This window comes from Agelaius phoeniceus, chromosome 5 (assembly GCF_051311805.1).
Source record: "Agelaius phoeniceus isolate bAgePho1 chromosome 5, bAgePho1.hap1, whole genome shotgun sequence".
In the NCBI taxonomy this organism is placed as follows: domain Eukaryota; kingdom Metazoa; phylum Chordata; class Aves; order Passeriformes; family Icteridae; genus Agelaius; species Agelaius phoeniceus.
Genome location: NC_135269.1, coordinates 53,738,074 through 53,760,536, shown reverse-complemented (window position 1 = coordinate 53,760,536; position 22,463 = coordinate 53,738,074). Strand labels below are relative to the sequence as shown.

At 41.1% G+C, this 22,463-nt stretch overlaps 1 protein-coding gene across 3 annotated transcripts in view; it reads right to left on the bottom strand.

Annotated features, from left to right (window-relative positions):
* MAPK12 (mitogen-activated protein kinase 12) overlaps positions 1–16,391 on the bottom strand; it is a 33,867-nt gene extending 17,476 nt beyond the window's left edge. For 2 of the 3 annotated variants that reach the window (XM_054631729.2, XM_077179034.1), the window contains exons 1-4: positions 16,187–16,391; positions 15,367–15,496; positions 4,997–5,055; positions 3,583–3,694 (exon numbers count right to left, since the gene is read on the bottom strand). In XM_054631729.2, the coding sequence (XP_054487704.1) occupies positions 3,583–3,694; positions 4,997–5,055; positions 15,367–15,496; positions 16,187–16,302 (417 nt within the window). In that variant the 5' untranslated portion in view covers positions 16,303–16,391. The remainder of the gene's footprint in view (positions 1–3,582; positions 3,695–4,996; positions 5,056–15,366; positions 15,497–16,186) is intronic. The other variant, XM_077179035.1, reaches the window with a different exon arrangement.
* Positions 16,392–22,463: the final 6,072 nt, after the last annotated feature.

Below are 22,463 nucleotides of genomic sequence, written 5' to 3'. Positions count from 1 at the left end.
CCACATTTGTCTTCCACATTTACTGATCCAACAGACTTCAGCATCAGCCTTTGGAGCCACAAGTTCTGCTCTGCTGGCCTCTGTCATAGAGTGTCTGTCACTAGGCCCAAAATGTTTCTAAGCCATTTAACCAGAATTAAATTAATTATTTATCCTTTCCACTACACTCAACCTAAGCTAATTCTTTACAGTTCATATACTGCTTGCCTGTAAAGTCAGCAGAAATACAGTTTTTCATCCCTGGTGAATAGCATGTCTCTCCCAGAAATTTGCTTCCCAGACTGGAACTTAAACAGACCACTCCACTTTACACAGTCCTTAAGACAACACTTATTAGGACATGGCTTTGTGACTAGGGAGCTAATTACAGAACTGAAATCATAACTCCACATTCAGAATCCAGGTTAGAGGTGAATTTCCTCCAGTTTAAATCAAACCATTTTCCCCAAACCTGGCTTTAGTTTACCTGACTTGAGCACCTACATTTGTAAAATGGGAATTGTAGCACTTAAATGCACAAGTGTAGAACACAAAAGATAATGACTTAGCACATGTAAAAGGCTATGTGAGCAAAAATCTACTAAAATAAGAACACAAAATCCAGGATAGGGTCAAAGAGAAATCAATAATGCAGGACTCAACAAGAAAATGTATTTGTTACATTTTGTGATGGGAGTAAAACAATTTACTTGCCCTTCTGTAGCTGTTAAGTGCTGAGGGACAACAGAATCGTGGTTATGCTGTTCCTGATGTCATTGTCCAGGCACAGCACCTGCTGTGCTGCTATTTAATTATTTTTAATAGTGTTTGGCAATGCAAGTATAGATCTGGATGAATCCACATCCTGATGGAAGTGCCAGACATTCCTGTATCAAAATCAGGTCTATATTTCCACTGCACAAGCAAACCCCTACACTGACTTCACTTATCTGTACAAGCACAGAGGAAAGTTCTGTCCATACATTGTGTGGTTACAGGACCATTAAACCAAAACTGTACAGTGCCAGCAGCAGCCAAGGAATGACACACAATTTAAGACAGTGCCATTCCATAGCCTCCTTATGTCTCCAGAGCAGCAAAGAGAATTCAACAGCCTTTACTGCAGGAGAGCCTGGATAAAACCTGAGACCTAGGTCAAGGGTTTTCTTTTCTTGGAATTGTGTCATCAAAAGAAAAAAGTAGTATACCCAAAAAGTAAACACAGTAATTTAAGAACTGTAGTACTAATATGGACCAAGAATCATTTTCACATCGTATTAACATAGGTTATAGATAAAACCAGTGAGCTTAAGGAATATCTTCTTTTTGTGTTATAAGACCATGAACTTCAATATGCTCAGTCAAATTTTTAAAAGCCAAACAGCACAAAAAAGGAGTAGCAAAATTAAACAGTATTTAGCAAAAGATGAGGAAGAAACACACGCAAAGTATATGGCAGCTAATACATTTAGAATCATTCTTGTGAGAGTTAGTAAAATTCAAGATTATGTTTTTACATTATTTGCTATAGCTGTAAGCTCTGCAGTCCACATAGTACAGTATCTAAGAGATAAAATAAAGATGAATATAAACATTATTTCTGAGAAGGAATGGAGGATTAACAGTCAGGCTTACTATGTGAAAAGACAAAGAAAATCATGAACAAGACCAACAACTAACTTATACATGGCATTTGGTTATACTTTTTATTTAAGAAAATGATATATCAAAATCATTATTCTTCCCAAGACTTACTGGAAGAGCTTCAAGATGAAGCCTTCCTACACAGTTCAAAACGAGACAAATCTGCATGGGCCATTACAGTCTTTTATGAGTGTTTTTCTATCTTCACAGTGTAAAACATCAGCACACAATAAACAGACACTAGTTAAGTCAAGATCAAGGAAAGGTGACAGGAGACAAGAACTCCTAGGGAAACCAAAACATAAAAAAGCATACATGAGATAGAAGCAGAGTCAGATCACCCTGCAGGAATGTGGAGATACTGCCCAAGTGTGCAGAGATGGAATCTGGAAAGGCAAAGCCCTCTTGTCCTGAATATGGTAAGAGACACAAAGGTCAAAAGGAAGGACTTCTACATGTAAACTGGGAGCAAAAACAAAACTAGGGAGAATACAGCCAATTGCACCAGGGGCATGAAAAAGCCAAGGTACTCAATGCCTTTTTTTAATCCATCATTACTGGTAGTATTTGCTGAATCACAGGTCCCTGAAACTGCTGGAAAAGGAAGGACCAAGGAAGACTTAACCCTCAATGGTGGAGGATCAAACAAGGAATATCTGAACAAACACAAATTTAACATTTAAACAAATACCCTGATGGGATGCACTCATGAATTCTAAGAGAAGCTGGCCAATGTCATCAGGAGTCCACTTAAAAGTATGTGAAAGGTCATGGTGATCAGGAGATGTTCCTTATGATTGCAAGAAAGCAAATATTGCTCATGTCTTCAAAAGGGTATTGAAGAAGAGGATCAAAGAAGATCAGTCAGCTGCACCTCACTCCCTGGGAATGTGATAAGCAAGTAATTCTGGAAACCATTTCCAAAAATTACAAGGACAAAGAACTGATTGGCAGTAATCAACATGGATTTACAGAAGAAAATCATGCTTGACAGCCTGCTAGCCCTCTATGATAAGACAACTGGACTGGTGCATGACAGGAGGGCAGACAGTGTTGTTTACCTTGTCTCTTGTAAGGCTTTTGAAGCTCTCATAACACCCTGAGAGACAGTGGAAGTAGGAGCAAGATTAATGGACAGTGACTGAGCTGCCTGGATCAACGTTGACTGAACTTTGATCAAACAGCTGTGATCAGTGGCAGGAAGTCCAGCTGGAGGCCCATCACCAGCAGTGTCCCCCTTAGGGATGGTACTAAGTCAGATCTGTTTATCATTTTCATTATCTGAAGTCAGATCTGTTTATCATTTTCATTACTGACCTGGATGATGAGACAGAGGGCTCCCTCAGCAACTCAGCAAATGATGCAGAACTGATAATAATGTTAACACACCAGATGATTGTGCTGCCATTTAGTGAGACCTCCACAGGCTAAGGAAATGGGCTGACAGGAACCCACCAAAGTTCACAAAATCCTGGGAGGGAATAATGCCATGCACCAGACAAGGCTGGAGATTGACCAGCTTGGCAGAAAAGGACCTGTGCCCTTGCACCAAAGACAACCAAAAGCCTCATGCATTGGGCAGAGGATTGCCAGCACCATGAAGATGATCCTTAACCTTTTCTCAGCTCTCAAGAGACACACATGGAGTGCTGTGCTCAGCTATGGGCTTCTCAGTTAAAGAGAGATACTGAAGCAAAGCCAGTGAAGCTTAATGATCATGACTATGGGACTGGAACACCTTATGTAAGACAAGAAACTGAGAGAGACAGGATTCTTCAGCTGTAAAATTATACTTTCTATAATAAATTAATATAATGATTTTAATTTAGTATATAATTTTTACTATACTAGGTGAGATAAATTTTATCCTGCTATTAAATTATAAGTACTTATAGTTCTCCATAACAGTTTACTGGGAAAAAAGACTGTGAAATCAAAATAGTAGTACAACTGGCAAACCTTTAAGCCTTTCAACATCTGATATACCAGGAACTGGATTCGATCTTCAGTTAATTTCTCATGCTTCATTATCTTACTCAAGTCTGTTCCCATAAATGGCATGACGAGGTAGCTTAAAAGAAAACAAACAAAAAAAAAATAGAAAGAAAACCAAACAGATTAACTTGATTAACTTTGTTATGTAAAGCATTATTGTATGTTATAGTTCAATTACAATATTTAATTATAGATCATTCCATTTACCAAACAATTCATCCTCCCACCCTCCAAGCCTATCTGTTTTTATCTGATTGTCTTAAAGAGGTATTGCCCAGTTTTATCACTATTTATGGAAATTTGCTAGTTATCAGAACTAGCTTAGAAAGAAACTAACCAAAGCCTCATCATATTTCAAAGACAGCTTTGAAAAAAAAAAAACTAAGACATTCATGCAAGGCAATGTATCTCACAGTCATGACTGAGCAGCACAGCCACAGAACTAGCAAAATCTGGAGGATGATTTTAGGGTCTCATTTAAAACACAGTGCTTCAATGCTCATCATGTACATGTGCACTCTATTACATATGTTGTGTAAAATGCTAGCACAATAGACAATATGGACAACATTTATTTTGGCTCAACAATCAATATGAACACATGCTCCATGTTTTCTGTACTTCATTTTGTACGTTTTTCTGTAGATAGCTTTCTTTGTTAACATATAAATACACAAGGTTGTTTAGGAAACATAGATACACTAGATGAAATCCAGAACAGTTCTACTAACACAAGAAACCTACATTAAACCCTAAAGGATTTCTGGGCACTGTGTCTCTAGCAACTCTAATTCAGCAGAATTGTAGCAGTAAACAAGTAAAACAGCAGATATGTTAAACACCTTGTGTTTGAGATGCCACCAAAGGTAAGGGAGATGTGGCAGAAACAACCTGTATCAGGTGCTGTTTGGACCCTGACTGGGGAAAAAATAATGGGACACAACAGACCACAATGCAGATAAACACCAAAAAATTCAGCAGAACAAGCACTTTTAACTGATCCTTGAATTTGGATGGATCCCACTGAGATATGCCACATAGTGGGGGTAACTTTCATCCAGCCTACTGGATTGAGTTAAGAATTGTCCTACCATTTGAGCAAACTGGGCCTTAGGGTAAGAAATCACTATTTGTAAGCTGGATTAGGGAATTCACTAAACTGCCATTTATTAAGGGCTGAAAGACAGGAAACTGGTTCCAATGACAATCTGAGAACTCCAGCCCACCAAAGCTGCATGTAAGAGTTACATTAAGATGAAACTCAGGAAGAAAAGTCCATGAAGCAACAATTTTGAAATTCTCTATTTAAAAAGCAACAACCTTTCATCCCGCACATGCAACAATGCTCTGCTCCATAAATAAACAAATTTTAACTTACAAGTCATTAAACTTCTCCAGTGTTACATCTGGTGTGAACACATCCAAAATTCCAATGACCTAAAAAAAAAAAAAAAAAAGAAAAAAGTAGAAAAAAATTAACGGCTGATTTGACACAATAAAGCCTAAATCACCTAATAAGTGAAAAAATATAATCCAAAACATATTGAGACATTAGCTACAGGCATAAACATGGCAGAAAGAATACCTAAAGTAGTGACAGGATTTGTTATGTGTTAGATTTTATAACTCAGATGACAGTTTTACCCTGTGACAAAAAAATATAAGAAATACCTACTGGAACTAAAAGTTCAGAGGCTAACAATTTTATGTTAAGAGGAGACAGTATTTTATCACTTTAAATACTGACATGCTGAAAATAAACCAGAAAAATCAGTCTATAATATGAAGCACTTGTAAGTGCTCTCCACCTAGCTGGGCCTGCTGCCTATCAATGAAGTGCACTTTAAACATCTTCCAATTTCAGTAACAGGGTAATTTAGGTACATAGACTACAATAGCTTCCTGGAAGTACAATGAAGAAATCAGAATGAAACTGTTTGTATTGAGAAAAAATTAGCAAGAACTTTATATGATTTACTATGGCTTATACCTCAGGTTCTCCAAAGAGTGTTTTTTTTGTTAAGCAAAAGCATGCTATCACTGAACAGACAAATAATAATCTAGTAAAATGCATTTTCCACCACAGCTTTTCCTATTAGTATAGGTTTTGGGAGAACTACACAAACTGACTGGGTGCACTACACTAAATATCAATGCGTCTTTCAAGACCACTGAACACCAGAAAATTAAATACACAGAACTCAATGCTCAAAAAGAAGTAGCTGCAGTGATCTAAAGCCAGATTTTAGATGCTGCATAATCCAGGCAGTGCCTAAATAACACAGGCTTTTAGAGCTGCTTCTTTTCTACCTCTGCTGCTAATTCATGACCATTTCTGTCTGTTCAGAGGAAGACTCCCAAGCCTCAGAGTGCTTGTGGTGTTTCCCAGGTGCAGGTTGCTATGTCACAGAATCACAAAATATTCTGAGCTGGAAGGAACCCACACAGATCACTGAGTACAACTCTTAGGTGAAATGGCCTGTGTGGGGACTGAACCCACAACTTTGCTGCTCTATCCTAGGGTGACATTATGATGCTTGTATCCCCATTCATGTGTTCTGTTTATGCTGGCTATTATGTTCTGTGCCTTTGAGACTCGCTCTGAAGAGTGAAAGCTTTGTTTGGGTTTTCTTATCAGCCTGGTGGGACACAGAGACGGGCAGTACTTAGTGCTGCTTTTGCTTTTTTGCTTTGGCTTTTTGCTTTGCTCTCTCCCTCTCACTCTTGCTTCTGCTTTGCTTCTGCTTGCTTTTGCTCCTGCTCATTAGCTAGGTTAGCTAAACAGTCCAAATTTCTTCCTGGACTGTTTCTCCTTTCCGTTTTTGCACCATCTCGAACCTGCTCTGGACTGGGACCTGGGAACACTGAGAGTTTGCACCCTGTGGCTGCAGCAGCTGCCCCAGCGCCAGAGGGACTGAGAACAGAGCGACCACCCCCAGAGAGACTTTCTGAATTTGTCATCTTTGTCAGAGTGGTGTCATCCGGTATTGTTCATTCTGTGTGCTGGGGGTGCTGTGCCTGTTCCATAAACAGGTTCTTTCCACTCCTCTCCGAGGAATCCTTCCCAAACCGGCTGGGGGGAGGGGCCGTGTGGGTTTGCTTTCTGGAGGGGCCCCCTTGGAGATTCTCTACCAAATTTGCCCCAAACCAGGACATGCTCTTAGCAACATGAGGCTATGCAGGACTTTGCCAGAAGCAAGCTAAAAGACTAATAAGCTTTATAACCTTGTTCAACCCTATCTTTGTGGCCATACAGACATTAGGTCATACACCAAGAACTGTCATCCAAATCAGACATCTTCTTAAAAAAGTAAAAATAAAGAGAAGCATGAGCAGAAATGCAGGGGGGAAATGCAAGAAAAGGACACCTTCCTTTATTTAAAGCTTTAAATGCCCAACCATGATGAAATCCTTATTGCACACATTTTTAGTCTTTCCACATTACAGTTAGACTGGATATTGTCAAAATGATGAAGAAGATAGAAAAACTAATAAAGATGAAGGCAGAAAATTATAACTCCCTTTCTCTGTAGCCACATATATTTTTGAAAAAAAGTCACTAATAATATTTACTTGGGACTGTTATATGAAACTAATTAAAGAAGAATAACTACTATAAAATAATAATTAAGCCCACAGAGGATGTGGTTATTATTTGAAGTAATACCACTAGTGCTAACATTACAATAAGAATTTTCTTTTTTATGACAGTTTTACATAAGGTTTTTCTTTTCTCTGTGGAGGTAGAGAGAGAAAGGAGGAGGACGGGATTACAAAGACATATTTCGCAACAGTGGAGCATAATGCAGCCCTACAGACATTTCCTAAGGCAGTGTGTGTATGCAAACACAACCAGAAAAGTTGTGTGCTCTCTTCAGATGTACATATATGAAGAAGGAAGTTAACGTTTTAGCAGTAATCTCATTTAATATGCATCTTCCCTTATTAAGCTCCATGTTCTCAAAAGTCTTGCTTGTTCTTCTTAGCAAGTATTTCCATGCCCTCATACACCTAAGCAAGAAGCATAAGAAAATAAATCCCACCACATCTGAATGTAGCAGTGAAAGACACTGGGACACCACAATGAAAAGAAGGGACACAGAGGAGGATGAAATAATGTGGCTGCTCTATCACATGCATCTGTGCACCAAGGCATTATCAGGCACCCCCTGTGAAACACAGGAGCATGAAGAACATGTTTCCATGCAGAACAGACCAGCCCCAAAACACACTAATGAAGTTCACTAACATTCTAATGTGTATCCATTTGAGTACACAGAGCTCCTGGTACTTAATGCTGCCTGATGTGTATTATTGCTGAGGAAAGGCTACAAACTTACAGAAACAAACCTATCATTGCTGCAAATCCTCTAGGGAATGAAGCCACCAAGACCAATGCTACCAGCTCCCAAAGAAGGGAATTTTAAATAATGAACCAGAAAACTCTTTAAATATGCCAAGGATTTCACAATACTTCTCTTGCTTTACAAACCAGGTTTTCTAAAAATCCTGAAATCCATGTTAGTGTCCAAAATGGTAAGACATACTAATAGTGAATCAATTTTAAAATAAAGTGAAGGACCCATTTCCTTTTCCTCTGTGATTTTTATTTAATAGTTGTGGTTTGGGATTATTTTCCTGTACTGGAGCAGAGTCATTCATATTTCCATTTAGGCCAGAGGTTTTTGCAGCTATATTAAGCACAAGGAAATATGTGATAAAATAAATCCTTCGAGGAAGATACAACTCCAGCTACTTGTTCACAAAAAGGAAAAGAAACAGATAAAGTGTAGTCAACTTCCTCCTTTATAATATGATGGAAAATCCTGTTTCTGTTTGAAACCTCTCAATTAAAGACAGTATTTGTAAAAAACTGTATGATGTTCCAGCACTAAAGTAAGCCACCATAAACAATCACAAGAATAATTTATTTTTTCATAGTGTTGACTATATGAAATGTACCAGAGATATCTGTGAAACCTTCTATAAATGTATTTTGGTGTTAATCACCACAATTACTGACACTATCAGAGTTAGAAGCTCAGCTGAGGAATGAATCCAGTACGCTCTGCAATGGCAATGAAAAGAATCTGTGGAAATCAGCAGCAGTGCTGCCTTTTCAGGGTCTTATTTTTACCCCAACTAACTTGCCAAGAGGTAATTTCTCCCACAAAGAATGTATCTACTGTACATTTGACTGAAAAATAACCTAGATTTCCTCAGCCTGCACTGAAGTACTTTAATAGCTTTTATCTCAAGGACAGGGTGTAATACTGCATCACTTCCACAGAATTACAGATTGGTTTGGCTTGGAAGGGACCTTTAAGCTCATGTAGTTCTAAACCCCTACCATGGGCAGGGACACTTTCCACCAGATCAGGTTGCCCAAAGATCCATCCAACCCAGCCCTGGACACTTCCAGGGATGAAGCACTCACACCTTTTCTGAACACCCTGTGCCAGTGCCTCATGACTCTCAAAGTGAAGAATTTCTTCCTTATGTCCAATCTAAATCTACCCTCTTTCAGTTTAAACTATTGTTCTTTGTCCTGTTTTATAAAAAGCACTTATAAAAAGCTCCTCTCCATCTCTCTTGTAGCCCTCTTTGTGTACTGGAAAGCTGCTCTAAGGTACCTCCAGAGCCTTCTCTTCTCCAGGCAGAACAACCTTCCCAGCCTGTCTTCATAAGAGTGATGCTGCATCTTCCTGAAGTGCAAACCCACAAAACTACCCATCTACTGGTCTAACTTGTTTTCCAAAGGTATGCTTTCACCCCAATATATTTACTCTGAAGCCATTGGGGAGTGGGTAGCAGCATCTCCAGCCTTTCTTAACCCTACTGTGTGTGTCCCCTGACCACACTCACCAACTTTACTGTTGTTAACAAATAAACAACACGTTCACACTAGTATGGTGGTTTCTGCCCTTCCCTTCTCAGCTGCCTTCTTTTCCAAACACTATTCCAACAGCAGAGCACAATGGTGAATAGCTCCTTACCTCTGCCTTCCCCTGTACTTTGCATTGGATTACTTCTATTCAAGGACTGACCCATTTCATTTCTGTAAAAGACAGCTTCTGATGTAAGCAGCAGTACATCAAAAGAATCTAGTATAAATTAATAAGTAATGTAGGTTATGTGTCTCATACACTAAGTGCTGCTTTCTCTTGCAGATGTTATGCATGAAAACACAGTGAAGTTGAGTGGTTTTAGCATTCAGGCTAAACATGTAAGTACATTTCTTAAGAGAGAGCCTTGCTGAACTACATATTATGTCACAATAAATTTTCTGCAGGATTAACTTCACGTTCCTGTGCTGTTCTCATCATGGGCATCCTTTTACTACACTAAAAACTCTCAGTCTTTTAAAAATCTTTACTATTCATGCCAAGGCTTGTACCACAGTCACCTTTCTCCCTCACAGAGATGAGGGACACCTGGATACCTCTTTCTTTTCTCCTGCCAGCACATTGGCACTCACAAGCTATACCCATGGGCATCACCACACTCTTCCTTCAAAAGACTCATATGTAACACTGGACAGATTCAAATCCTGCAGACAGACTCATCTTCATCTCTAGATTGGGTGGCAATCAAAAGAGAAAGTTTGGGTTTCAGTGCAGCTTTTCTTATTTTCATTTCATGGAATAAGCTCATCAGCCTGCTTTATCAGTACCCAAGGCTGGGTGTCAATAAATGGCTATCAGCTGAAGCCCAGCCTACATAAAGCACCTATTAGTCAAGTTAGGAAAATAGGCAGAAAGACAACAGATATCCCTATGCTGATTTGTTGACTTCTGAGTACCAAAATAAAATTAATCCAGTGTCCTGTTAGTGTCCAGTGTCCACATCTAGCTCCCTAGATGTGCTAACCCTTCAGCCTGCAGAAAGGCAGGAGTGTTTCTCCCTTTCAGATTTTTGACAGCAATGAACTGTCCAGTTATAACTGTGTTTTTGTTTTCATAAGGACCAATACGGAGATTTGCCATTGCCAGATAGGAAATATATGCACTTTACTGGCATATATGTACCCAAAGAATGTGAGTTTCTAGCTGGTGAAGTCCTGCAGGACTTGCTGCAGGAAACCTCCTCTAACACAGTGAGCACACTCTCATGCATTAAGGCATCACTCATCTACAACTCCCTTGTTGGTCTGATTTTGTACATTGCAGATGCTGCTGCTTTCTACTGCTCATGTCAAGCTAGATGAACTGCAAAAGGTGACTGCAAAAAATCTTAAAAAAAAAGATTTAAGATTTTTCTCAGGCAAGAACACAGTGTGACTAACTATTTTCTCTGGAACTAATTCCTTCCCTGGTTGACACTCTGTAGGTGAAAATAAAAAGCTCAACATTTTTTTAAATAAAAAAGAAAACAGAATTAAAAAGCAGCCAACCAAAGTGGATCATCCTCAGAAATATAATTGTAGAGAGACAGATAATTTGGTGTCTGTTGGATATCCAGTTCCTTCCAAAGGGGGAAAAAAAGCTACATGCTTCTTGTAATGTAAAACACACACTGGTCTTCAGATGTGGGAATACACCAGAGAATAATTTCCACCCTGAGCAATGAATGAGAGCATAATACAGAGTACCTTTAAACAAATACTGCATTGGCCTCTTACATACAGAGTTTCCAGGAAGGGAAAACATCTGTAGAATATTAACTGACCCATGAAATGTTTAATGGGCATTTGTCAGAAATGTTACTCCAGAAACACATTCAGACTAACTGGCAGAACTGTGTCAGAATTCAATATAGGTGAATATATGTACACACAGGTAGATACACATGTACAAACACCACACTGATAAAATCCACACTCTGCTCTGACACGAGCCATCAGCATAAGCCATTGCTCTTCTCTTCCTCTCTCCAGTGCCATGTCCCCTTGCCAGCTATTCTGCACTCCTGCTTGAAAATTTCTCTTAACAAACTGGAGGTGAGGAGAGCACCAGGGCTGGAGCACTGCAAACAACTGTGCACTTGTTTCAACAAAAGCAGTATCAAGGTATCACAATCCAAACATGCAAGAAAATCTGAGTTATTTGCCAAAAGAAACTAAAGGTTCTGCACCTCCACTTGTCTGGGTTTCACTCTGCATACACAGACATCACCATTAACTGCAGAAGAATACACAAATACAGAGCTATGCAAATGTTTGAGAGCTAAAGCCAGGGCAAAGTTAGCACACTGGCCATATTTTCACTGCTTTTGGTTTTAAGCCAGAGCCATAATAGGTAAATTTTAAAGGTCCTCAATTCAAATGAACTCAAAATGGACAGAAACATGGAACAGAAGCAGCACTACTGAAAAATATTTCCTAAAGGTAAAAAGACTGTTCCTCTGTACAAGATTCAGCAGATGTGAAAGAAATAATCAAGAGCTGGTAAGGCTGTATGGGGAGGAATACTACAAACTAGCATGATTAAATGAAGGAGAAAAACAGCCCCAAGAAGAGCTTTCTTCATTCTGCCTTAGCTGTGGTTTTTCCTCATTTCCCTACCATGCCCTTCCACATGCCAGCTATTTATACAGCTACAGAGTGATCCAGCAGCTTCTCCCACTGGAAACAAACTTTTCTTTCTGGAAATGTCTTAGGAATTTATCAGTGTTAGACTGCTTTTTTGGTAGTAGAAACAGCTTATGAAGTTTGGGAAACATCCTGCGCCCTCTCAAATTAAAAGGCCTACCCAAAAAAAAAAAAAAAAAGCATACCAGCGCCAATAAAGACTGATTTACCTCTCACAGAAAAGTCTCATCCCCTTCACAGCCTCTGTCCCTTGGCTCTCAACACTCCTTTGGATTTGTTTGCAAAGGGCTGATGAGAAGCCCCATGTGATCAAGTCTGCATGGTTTACACAGGAACATTCCTCACTACATGGTCTATACAGAAATATGCCTCACTACATTTACTTGAGAGACTTTAGGGAGAGCAAAGGTCTAATGAAAGATGGTGCAACCAGCCACCTCCTCCTGAAAATGCCTAAATAGATAAGCAAATTGACCTGTGACTTAGCGTCCCTACAAAGTAAAATACAAATCCAATAAAATTTGGTATAATTACTCCTGTATTTGCTTTTGCAGGACTTCTGGTCATCCTACAACCATTCTGCATAAAAAATTTGAGCATATTCCTCAAAGGGGATATAATGGAGGTCGTCTAGGGTATTAAGCAGTAGTTTTCCTCCATTTTTCTTCACTGACATGCTGATGAATTATATCCATGAAACACAGGTTTAATGGGATCTTCTGCTATCTTAATGGAAGATCAGAGCTGCTATTTTTAACACAATGTGTCAGACCATTATAATTTCTTCCATCATTCTGAATACAGCATAAGGTTAAATAAACTGTGATAATGTATTGCTGCATGCTTAACACAAGAATTCCCTGAAAACTCTCTGAGGGGCAGAGATGGTCCACTGAGAGGTAATCAGAGTGAAACAAATAAAACATCACGCTTTCCATAAAAGCCAACATCAAATTCCCTGTGGTCACAGAAGTAATTTTGAAATAAAAACAGGTAATTTTTGATTTGGATGCAATTTTAACTATAAAAGAAACAGAAGAAAGTGTTTCCTGAGAGGGTGGTGAGACTCTGGAACAGGTTGCCCAGAGAAGTTGTGGACATCCCATCCCTGGAAGCGTTCAAGGTCAGATTGGATGGGGTTTTGAGCAACCTGGTTTAGTGAAAGGTGTCCCTGCCCACTGCAGAAGGGTTGGAACTAGATGATTTTTCATATCCTTTTCAATGCAAGCCATTCTGTGGTTCTATGTTTCTATGAAATATGCAAAAAGAAGCTCTTTGACAGAATGGTTGTGGGTCCAAGGGGTCAGGCTGAAAATCATGATGAGGAGCAATACTGCCATTCTAGTTTAATTTTGGATGGGTGAAGCAGCTAAAGGAGTACCTTTGAGATCAGCTCAAGAACTGAAAATCCTAAAGGCATTGCTGCTGCTTCTAATTCACCATGGCCAACATGACTGACAAAAGGGAGTGAGTCTGGGGTGGCAGATAGGAATTGTCTTGATGGCTGCACTGCCATGTCAGTCTCATCACAGATGGCTGGAACAGTCAGTTTCTGCTTCCAACCCCTGCAGCATCATTTATTCAGTCTTTGTTCTCTAATGAATAGATGATTTTAACAATTCATGTTAAAAGTTTTCCTTAGTACATAAACTGCTTCTTTCTGCGGCCCAAACTGTTTCCTAAGATTGTAAATCATTCCCTTCCTTCATATATATTGATTTGTAACTTGTACAGATTGTGCTCAGGTTCCCCAGTGAGCATTTTCCTCTGGACTCTTTAATTACCAAACTGAGCCCACAGTGGAGTTCTAGAGTATTGTTCCAAAGGGCTTACACTGCATAAAACCTGCTATGACTGGAAAATGCTACCCAACAGATTATTCTGGGAAATGGAAGAAAAATAATCTCAAAATTCTGGACACAGTTAGGAGCTTGGCAACTGCACAGGCTGCTCTGCTCCCAAATGTTCAGTAAAGAAAACGCTGAGAGTATTAAAGACCATACACAGAAGTTTCCTGCAAACATTAACTCTTAAACATATGCAGCAGTGGTTATGAGGCAGTTACTTTGAAGTAATCAGACTAAAAGATTTAGATTAAAAAAGTAGACAGTTTCTTAAGCCTAGAAAAAGTTCTTTTTCCTTCTGGACTGTCAGGATAGCCCACAAATTATTCTTCAAACAAACCTAGTTGGTACTCACAATATTATTATTATAACGTTAAATGGCAATGACTAATTATTGTTATTACCACTTTCTCTCATCCTTGCTTTTGATCTCTCAGTTTTTTTGTGAAGGTCCTCTGAATGGAGGTATACTCTAATCTTCCACATCAATTAACATTTTAAACTATGCTCTTTTGCATAATTTTAACAACTCCCTCCAAATGATAAGATGTTTTTTCCCATATGCATTCTTCATGAACAGCACTTAAAAATACTACTGTAACCCTCCAAGCCCACCCTGGGACTCTTCTCACCTGGTATCCATGCTTTAAGTCTCCATAACAACTTGTTTTGCACAAACTTCTTCTTTATTTTTTCCTGAACTCCTAAACAGTATTGGGACCATGAATCTTTCTCTCAATCACACTTTCAACACTTCTTTCTACAGCTGTTCTTTCACATTATATGGGAATCATGTGCAGAGTTCTATTACCTTATTCTCTGCTTCACTGTAAAGCAATTTGTTTAGTCATTTGTGGACTTTTTCTGTTTCCCATTAATATCAGCCTGAAAGGTTCAAATGCTTCATGAACAATAAAAATGGAGAAAAATGCTAACCCCTCCTCAAAGATATGCATGTGTGCATCTTCATGCAAGCTCAGGGAAACAAAAAAAACCCCAAAAACAAACAAACAAAAAAAAAGATGCTGGCACCTAAGACCCACAGGCCTGTGCTCTGTATTCTCCTGCAACTCACAGGAACATAGCAATGGAGTCTGTAATTTCTGGTCTTTAATCCCTCTCACTAGCACTGAGCAAATTGCACTGTGGTCCTAACCTTCCCCACCCAATTTTTCCTACATGGAAATTAAGTGGTGTTTCCCACAGGATATTCTAGTTTGTGTGAACTGATGTTTGTAGGACAGGCAGACAAAAAAACAGGCTGAAAGATTTCAGAATTCCATTCAGCTACACATCTGCCTTGTCCAAATATACATACATTTTTTTTTATTTAGAGCGCCTAAGCTGTGGTTTTGAGCTAATGACTCAACTCACGTTTTCATGCTTCATGTGTTTCAGGAGACGCAGCTCTCGGTAAGCTCGTTTGGCAAAGAGTTCAGACTGAAACGGGCGGTACAATTTCTTAATGGCCACTTTGGTACCACTTCTTCCATCGACAGCTGAGCTTTAAGGGAAAAGAAAGAGTTCGGTGAGCAAGGACCGAAGCAAGTCTGCAAACCCCAGCGGCTGCATCCTGCCCCACGCTGCCGGGCCCTCGGGGGGAGACCACCGCCCCAGAGCATCTCTGCCAGCAGCCATCTCACTTCGTTCCTTTAAAAGCCTGCCAGGCTCTGTGATGAATTGTAGACAGTTATCAAAAGCTTTAAAGAGGAACATCTGCGGAGTGGGAAAAAAAAAAATTCCCGAACTAAAAATAAGACAAAAAAATCCCACTAAACACCCAAGCCCACCACCAACGCAGAGCCAAACCGAGGGGCCCGCCCCAACCGCTAAAACACCCCGGGCTTCAGGGACGCTGCCGCTCCGGGGTGCCGCGGGCCGGGCTCGGCAGCGGCGGGCAGCGCTCCCGGGCAGGGCTGGGGCAGCGCTCCGGGCTCTGCTCGCTCCAGGGACGGAAGGCGCCCGGGTCGGATTCCCCCGGCCGAGCAGCCCGGCCCGGGGCGGCCAGGTGAACAGCGGGGCCGCCCCTCTGCACCCGCGGGGCCGGCGGCACCGGGCGGGGCCAGCCTGGGTCCGGACAACAACCGGGAAAAGTTGGCACGGAGCAACGCGCCAGAGGGCTGGCCCCGGCTGCATCCCCCGGGCCGGGACAGAGGCCGCCGCCCCCGCCACCCGCCCCCGCCGCCCCGCTCACCACACGGCTCCGTAGGCGCCGGACCCCACCGGCTGCAGGTCCCGGTAGCGGTCCCGCACTTCCCACAGGGTCTTGGTGATCTCCTGCCGGTAGAAGCCATTCTTGGGGGAGGACATGGCGCTGCCGACCCCCGCCGGCTCGCGCCGACAAAGAGCCCGGGCCGGGGGAGCGGCCGGCGCCGCCGAGCCGGGCTGCGCTGAGGGGCCGGGCCTCGGCGAGCGGCGCCGCCCGCGCCCGCCCCGCGCAGCCCCGCCGGCAGCACCGCCCGCCGCCGGGGCTCACCCCGGGGACCGGCACCGGCATCCGCACCGGCCCGGCAGCGCCCTGCCTCCCCCCCCAGCCCGGCAGCCGAGGCCGGGGCGCGAAGGGCGCGGTGTCCCGGCGGCGGCGGAGCGCGCCCGGCCAGGGAGGCAGGTGCCGAGGCTCTCACTGTCCGAGCGAGCCCTTGCAGTGCGGACCAAACCCCTCCCGGCCGGCTCTTCCCCGCCACGGGTCCCCCTAACGCAGGACCTGTTTTGCCTTTGTGCTCAGGTTCCGGTGAGGTGCCATCGGCTGCTGCATCGACGTGTTAAAAAGCACGGGAGGCTGCAGCTGGCAGAGCTGGGAGTCCAAACGTGAGCTTTTGTACGGCCTCTGCCCTGCGATGAACAGCTGGGGTCCCCAGATCGTTCCAGGCTCAGACCACAACTTACAACAATATTTCATAGAGTTAAATAAAGAACCAGCCCACACTTGGTTCAGGTGCTCAGAGCAAGTGGTCTTGTGCATGACTGAAGTGGAATGGAACTGCTGCAGAGGTGGCTTGAAATGATTGCAGTGCTGGAGTACGGACAAGAGCAACCTTCTCAGTAGCTCTATAGTAAATAGGCCTGGGCCAGCAACACGTATAAGGCAAAGACCTGGTTTAAAATATGTTTTATGTGTTCCTGATAGTGGGGCCCTGGAAAATGTTAAAGATAGACTCTGAAAATGTTAGGCTTTGTGTTTTGCCAGATCATTGCACCTGTGTAAGCAGTATGATAAATGATATAATTGTTAGATGTGATGTTTGTTTAGTAATTAAATATAATTATTGTATAATCATAAGAAGAATCATGAGAAACTATCTTATAAATTTAAGGGGGGCCACGAGGAGCCATGCTTGGCTGAAATCTATGTATACAATAGAACAATATAAGTTTAATAATGAACATGAAAGTTATATAACGATAGAATATAAAAACATGTTCATCCCGAACCCATGGCAGAGTCAGATTTGGGTTGGTAGCCCCTGACACCCAGAGCTCTTCAATAAAAGCACCTACATATGATCATTCTTGTGATTATGTGTTTCTGAACGCTAACATTCCCTGTGTGAATATAATTAAAATTCTTGTCCTTTAGGGTCTGGCAAAGCCTTTGTTTTGTTTGACTTCACCCCTGAGCAATGTTGCTGAGGTTAGATAATTCAGATTTGCTGTCACTAGAGTTCAGTTTGTGGTTTAGCTCTAAAGGAGCAATCTGGACAAGTTTCACAGCTCCCAATGCCATTTTGGTAGTTGCCACGGGCCCAGCCCTTTTGGTGCCTGGCTACCAAATGTGGGAGAGCCACCCTGCCCTTGCTCCTCTTGGGGTACAGGAACAGCACAACCTTCCAGCTGCCAGCCCTGTGTTCAGCACTGCTCTCCACTGACCTGTTCCAATCTCTGGTTTACTGAGAATGGAGAGCAACCTTCTGGCATTGAGCAGTTAACATGAGGCTTGTGAGAAGTGTCAGATTAACGGTAGATGTTTACTTTTAAAAATCCACTGCCCCAGGAGATTATTTTTTAATTTCTGACATCCCTTCTATGATGTCTGCCATTCAGGTGTTGGCTGGTGTGAAATGTGGTAGAGGTAAGGTGAAGGATACAACAGCTTTCTCTCATTTTGAACTAATCCATTAGTTAAATTACTTATAATTAGCATTATATATGTTTCTAGAATAGAGAGGATAAGTTCTGCTTGTTATCCCTCACTTACTTTTCCTTTATCCAGTTGTGACAAAGTGATACTTTTTTACTGCTTGCTTTTCATCAAGGCAGAAATTAAATGATTTTGATACAGTAGATAAAAGTATCTAACTTAGCATCAAGAGAAGTTCACTCTTGTGCAGAAGTTGAAAATATTACAGAGCAACTTTTAAAAAATATTTTAAATTGACAAAATTATCCATTGCTGGTTTTCCCATGTTTTTCCTTCAGTAAGTATTTAGGCATACTTTGCTCTAGATGGATGAAGTAGCTGTGTAGGTCAAATATAAGACCACCTTTCCCCACCAGGTCACACATGCAGGACGTGAGATGGTAAATTTACTGAAAAGATGAGGAAATCAGCACTGTCATAACAAGGGAAGCTTTGTCTAATAAACCATTCAAAATGTCTATGAAGGGAATGAGTCAAGAAACTTGGGTCCATCCACAGCTGGTAGATCTTACAGCAATGTCACAAATTGCACGGGTCTCTGCATCCTGCTAGGCTCAGCTGGATACACGGTGATGTGTTTTCCCAAGGACACTTTGTTGCCAGGGGACTGACTGATAGATGCTACAGCCACATCTTATTCTGGGCAGTGTGTGCTTGACAGGGTGGATTTTAAAAAGAGTGCTATCAGATATTTCTGCTTCTGGCATACATTTATTGTAAAGTTAATAGAAAAAAGGGATCTTCTTCAAACATCATTAACAAAAAAAAAAAAAAGCATAAATGATGCAAAAATTGCACTTTTCTAATGCTCATCCCATAAAGGGGTGATTTAAGAGGTATCAGAATGTGGTGGGGTTTTTTTTCAGAGCCAACTTTTGATGTGCTGGATGGTTGCCATCAGCTGCAAAGCATATGAGGTAGATGAGATGGGTACAGTATTCTTATTCTTTCAGTACTCTTTCTAATCCCTCTGATAACTGAGAGCTCAATTTCTCTTCAGCCAGGAACAGAAGCTTTGGTGCTGGAGCAGAAGCTCTACAAGCAAGCAATGAGAAATCTAACCATGTTTTCCTGAGAAATCCTACATGTATGAAGTCTGGTGAGAGAGTTTGATGGCAAAGCTGCTCACCACAAGCTGTCACTTGGAGATGACAAAATGGCACAGCCCTGTTTGTCAGGAGCTCAGCTGTGGGTGAGCTGCTGGGCCCTGGGTGCAGGAGTGTGTCAGTGTGAGCAGGGAGAGGGGACTGCACTGATCTCCAGTCCAGGCACTGATATTGTGGAGGAAAGCAGATCATACAAAGTCCTTTGAAGAATCAAACATCTTCCCACCTTTCTGCCTGTTTATATGTCTGTCTTTCATATGATCATTTTATTCTTGAAACACTAATTCACATATGAATAATTTGGCTGTGTAAAACATACCTTAAATGTCAATAAACATAAAATCTTGCTGAATTGTCAAAAGCTGATTCCTAGAATATTATTATTTTTTAAGAAGCTTTCTATATGTCCACCTTCAAAAAATACTCTGTGCCTTACTTGGACCTGTTGCCATGGAGGGAGTAAGTTCATTCTATTTATTACATCAAGAAGTAAAACTTTAAAAATAGTAATTAAAAAAATCTCAGTTTTAATCGGAAAATACTCCTGTGCTATTTTGTCCCCACCCTTCCCCAGTGGAGTCACTGCCAACTATTTTGCAACTTTTCTGATTTTGTCTCTCTGCCCAATGAGCAGGGTGTTTCAGCTCCAGTTTCTGTGACATGTAGCCCTCCTGGGGGGCCTTGCCATATTGCAAGGTCACTAAGCCATCAGCAGAAAGGAATAAATAAATATACACACCTAAGAGCTTTTTTATATTAAAAAATAATTCAAATTATACATTACGTTTTTCCAAGAGGTCAAATGAGAACTTAGTAAGTAACTATGTTCTACTCCATTATCCCTGCTTGCTGGAGGTTGGTGGAGGAAGAGAGGCCAGTTGTAGACACCTATATAGAAATCAACTACTTTTAACACTCTCCTAACTTTCTCTCCTCAGAATCCACCAAAAGATCCTCTCCTACAATAGACTGAAGGAGTTTAATTTTTAAACTATCACAGATTGTTTACAGAATTGTATGAGATGCTATAGTCTACAAAGCAAAAAAAAAAACTCTTGAAGAGTTTCCCAACCTCAATGCAAAAATCATATGAAAAGAGCATTAATGGATATCACTGATGGATAGCTTTACTCATTTGTCCCTGCATATTTGTGCACATCCCCTGTTAAATCACCCAAACCATCATGGCATTCTTTCCCCCATCTTACCCATCCTTGCCAATGCTGTCTTAGTTTTCTTTGTTTCCACCTCCACCTAATGAGAGAGCTGGGCAGGACAGGAGTACTGTATGTAATTTTTGCACAGAATGTAATTTAACTACAGGTTCTTGATTAGAGCAATCAGGCTCTAATATAAAATAGGCATATATTATCTGGGTGCTAATCCACAGGATGTTACTCTATAAGGAGCAAAGTGTTGCTCAGTGGAGGCTGCCAGTTATGGCAGATTTAGTGTATAGTTGTCTCAGAGCTGCAACTGTGATTCAGTATTACTGCTGTGTTCACTATTACTTGTGATTAAATTGGAACCTAAAAGGAATAGCTAAAACCTCTGTGCTATGGTACACATCTTAATATGTGACAATAATTGGAGCTGGGGGACTATGGGAGTGCAAAATGAAGCATTTGTATGTCTGCAAGATGGAAGCCTAATTGAAGAGTTTCGCTCATTATGTTGAAATTTCTGGTCTAATGGATTAAGTGTCAGATTGGTTGGAAGATCAGTGTTCACACAGAAAGCTCACAATATATTCCCTCCTTGTAGTGAAAATGTAGACCCTTTTAGGTGTATCAGTTCAATATTTTATTTTATAGCAGAAAGAAGGGCAGTGGCAGCAACACTAATGTAGCTTTCTAAATCTCTTGGTACTAGTGCCTTAAAACCCCTTACCCAGACTCATAAATTAATGACACTTGGTACTCTCACTTGTGCAAATGTGCTGATTTCTAAGAACCAGTGTTTGCATCCATAAATACTAGCAGCAGTAGCAGCAATGTGTGACAAAAGAGCAGCTGCTTTTAAAGCAAAGTGAAGTGTTGCTGTTAATTCCTAACGAGACTGATCTTGTCGAGGTTGAATTCCTTTCTGCTGCTAACAAAAGACATAGTTTACTCAATTTACAGTGAAATTCTCTTTTCATGAGAGCTAAATCTTTACCACTGCTCATCTGTCAGGGATTCTTGGGCCAAGTCAGTAATTTAGAGATGTAGCAAAGGATACTTAAGTAATTTATGCTGGCAGCTCTGTACTGTACTTTTTGGACACATTCATCTTTGATCAGGTCCCAGGAGTGGGGAATGTGGAGGTCTGTTTTCTTGTTATGATCCAGGAGCACATGTGACAGGAAGAAAGGAAGTAACTTTTGTATTGACTGCTTCCAACCTCTGTCAAAGTTTCTTTTGCTGCCAACATTTTGTCCTTGAGAGGGCTGTTCCCCTCCTGACCCTTAGGGTGAGCTCGCTGTGTCAGATCCTGCAGCACACTGACCCTCCTTCCCTCTTGCTTTCATCTGGTATGCCATATCAAAAAAACCACCAAGAGCACGACCTGGAATTCTGCAACAATGCTGTCTAAATAATGACTCTACCTATTGATAATGATGTATTTATTTTAATATATCAGTATTGATTACCTAATTTCCTATTCCCCCCCTCCATAAATTTTTGAACTTATTAGTAACCCTGCTATTTCAGACTCAAGTAGCCACTTTGTATCTTCAGGGTATGGGACATGATATCTTCTAAAACAGTCCTTTTCCTCTAAACTATCCTTGGTTTCTCTTTCCATTGGTCCATTGTAGATTAAAGGTTTTCTATTCCTGTCTGCTTTGGCTGTGTCGTATCAATTTCCTGTTGCTGGGTTTCAGTGCTGATGAGGTAAAGAGCTTAAAAAATAAAGTTGCAGATTCTAAAAGTGTTGTGTATACTTAGGCATGTCAAAAGACTGAGATGCATGCAAAAGATTTTCCTTTTGCAAGAACTTTTGATGCCAGTGATGATAAAATTACTAGACTTGGGGCTGCACTAACCCTGATTAGAGTGAGATAATAAATACTAGAAGTGATTTCAATTCACTGGGTGGATGGATAACAAGCTCTTGTGACTGAAAGCTGAAATTAAATAAATTCAGATTAAAAGTAAATTGCTAACAATGTTGGTAATTGACCAGAGAAAGCCCTTGGACGGCTGTGTTCTCCCCACTAGAAGCCTGAGCTGCCTCCTCCATGA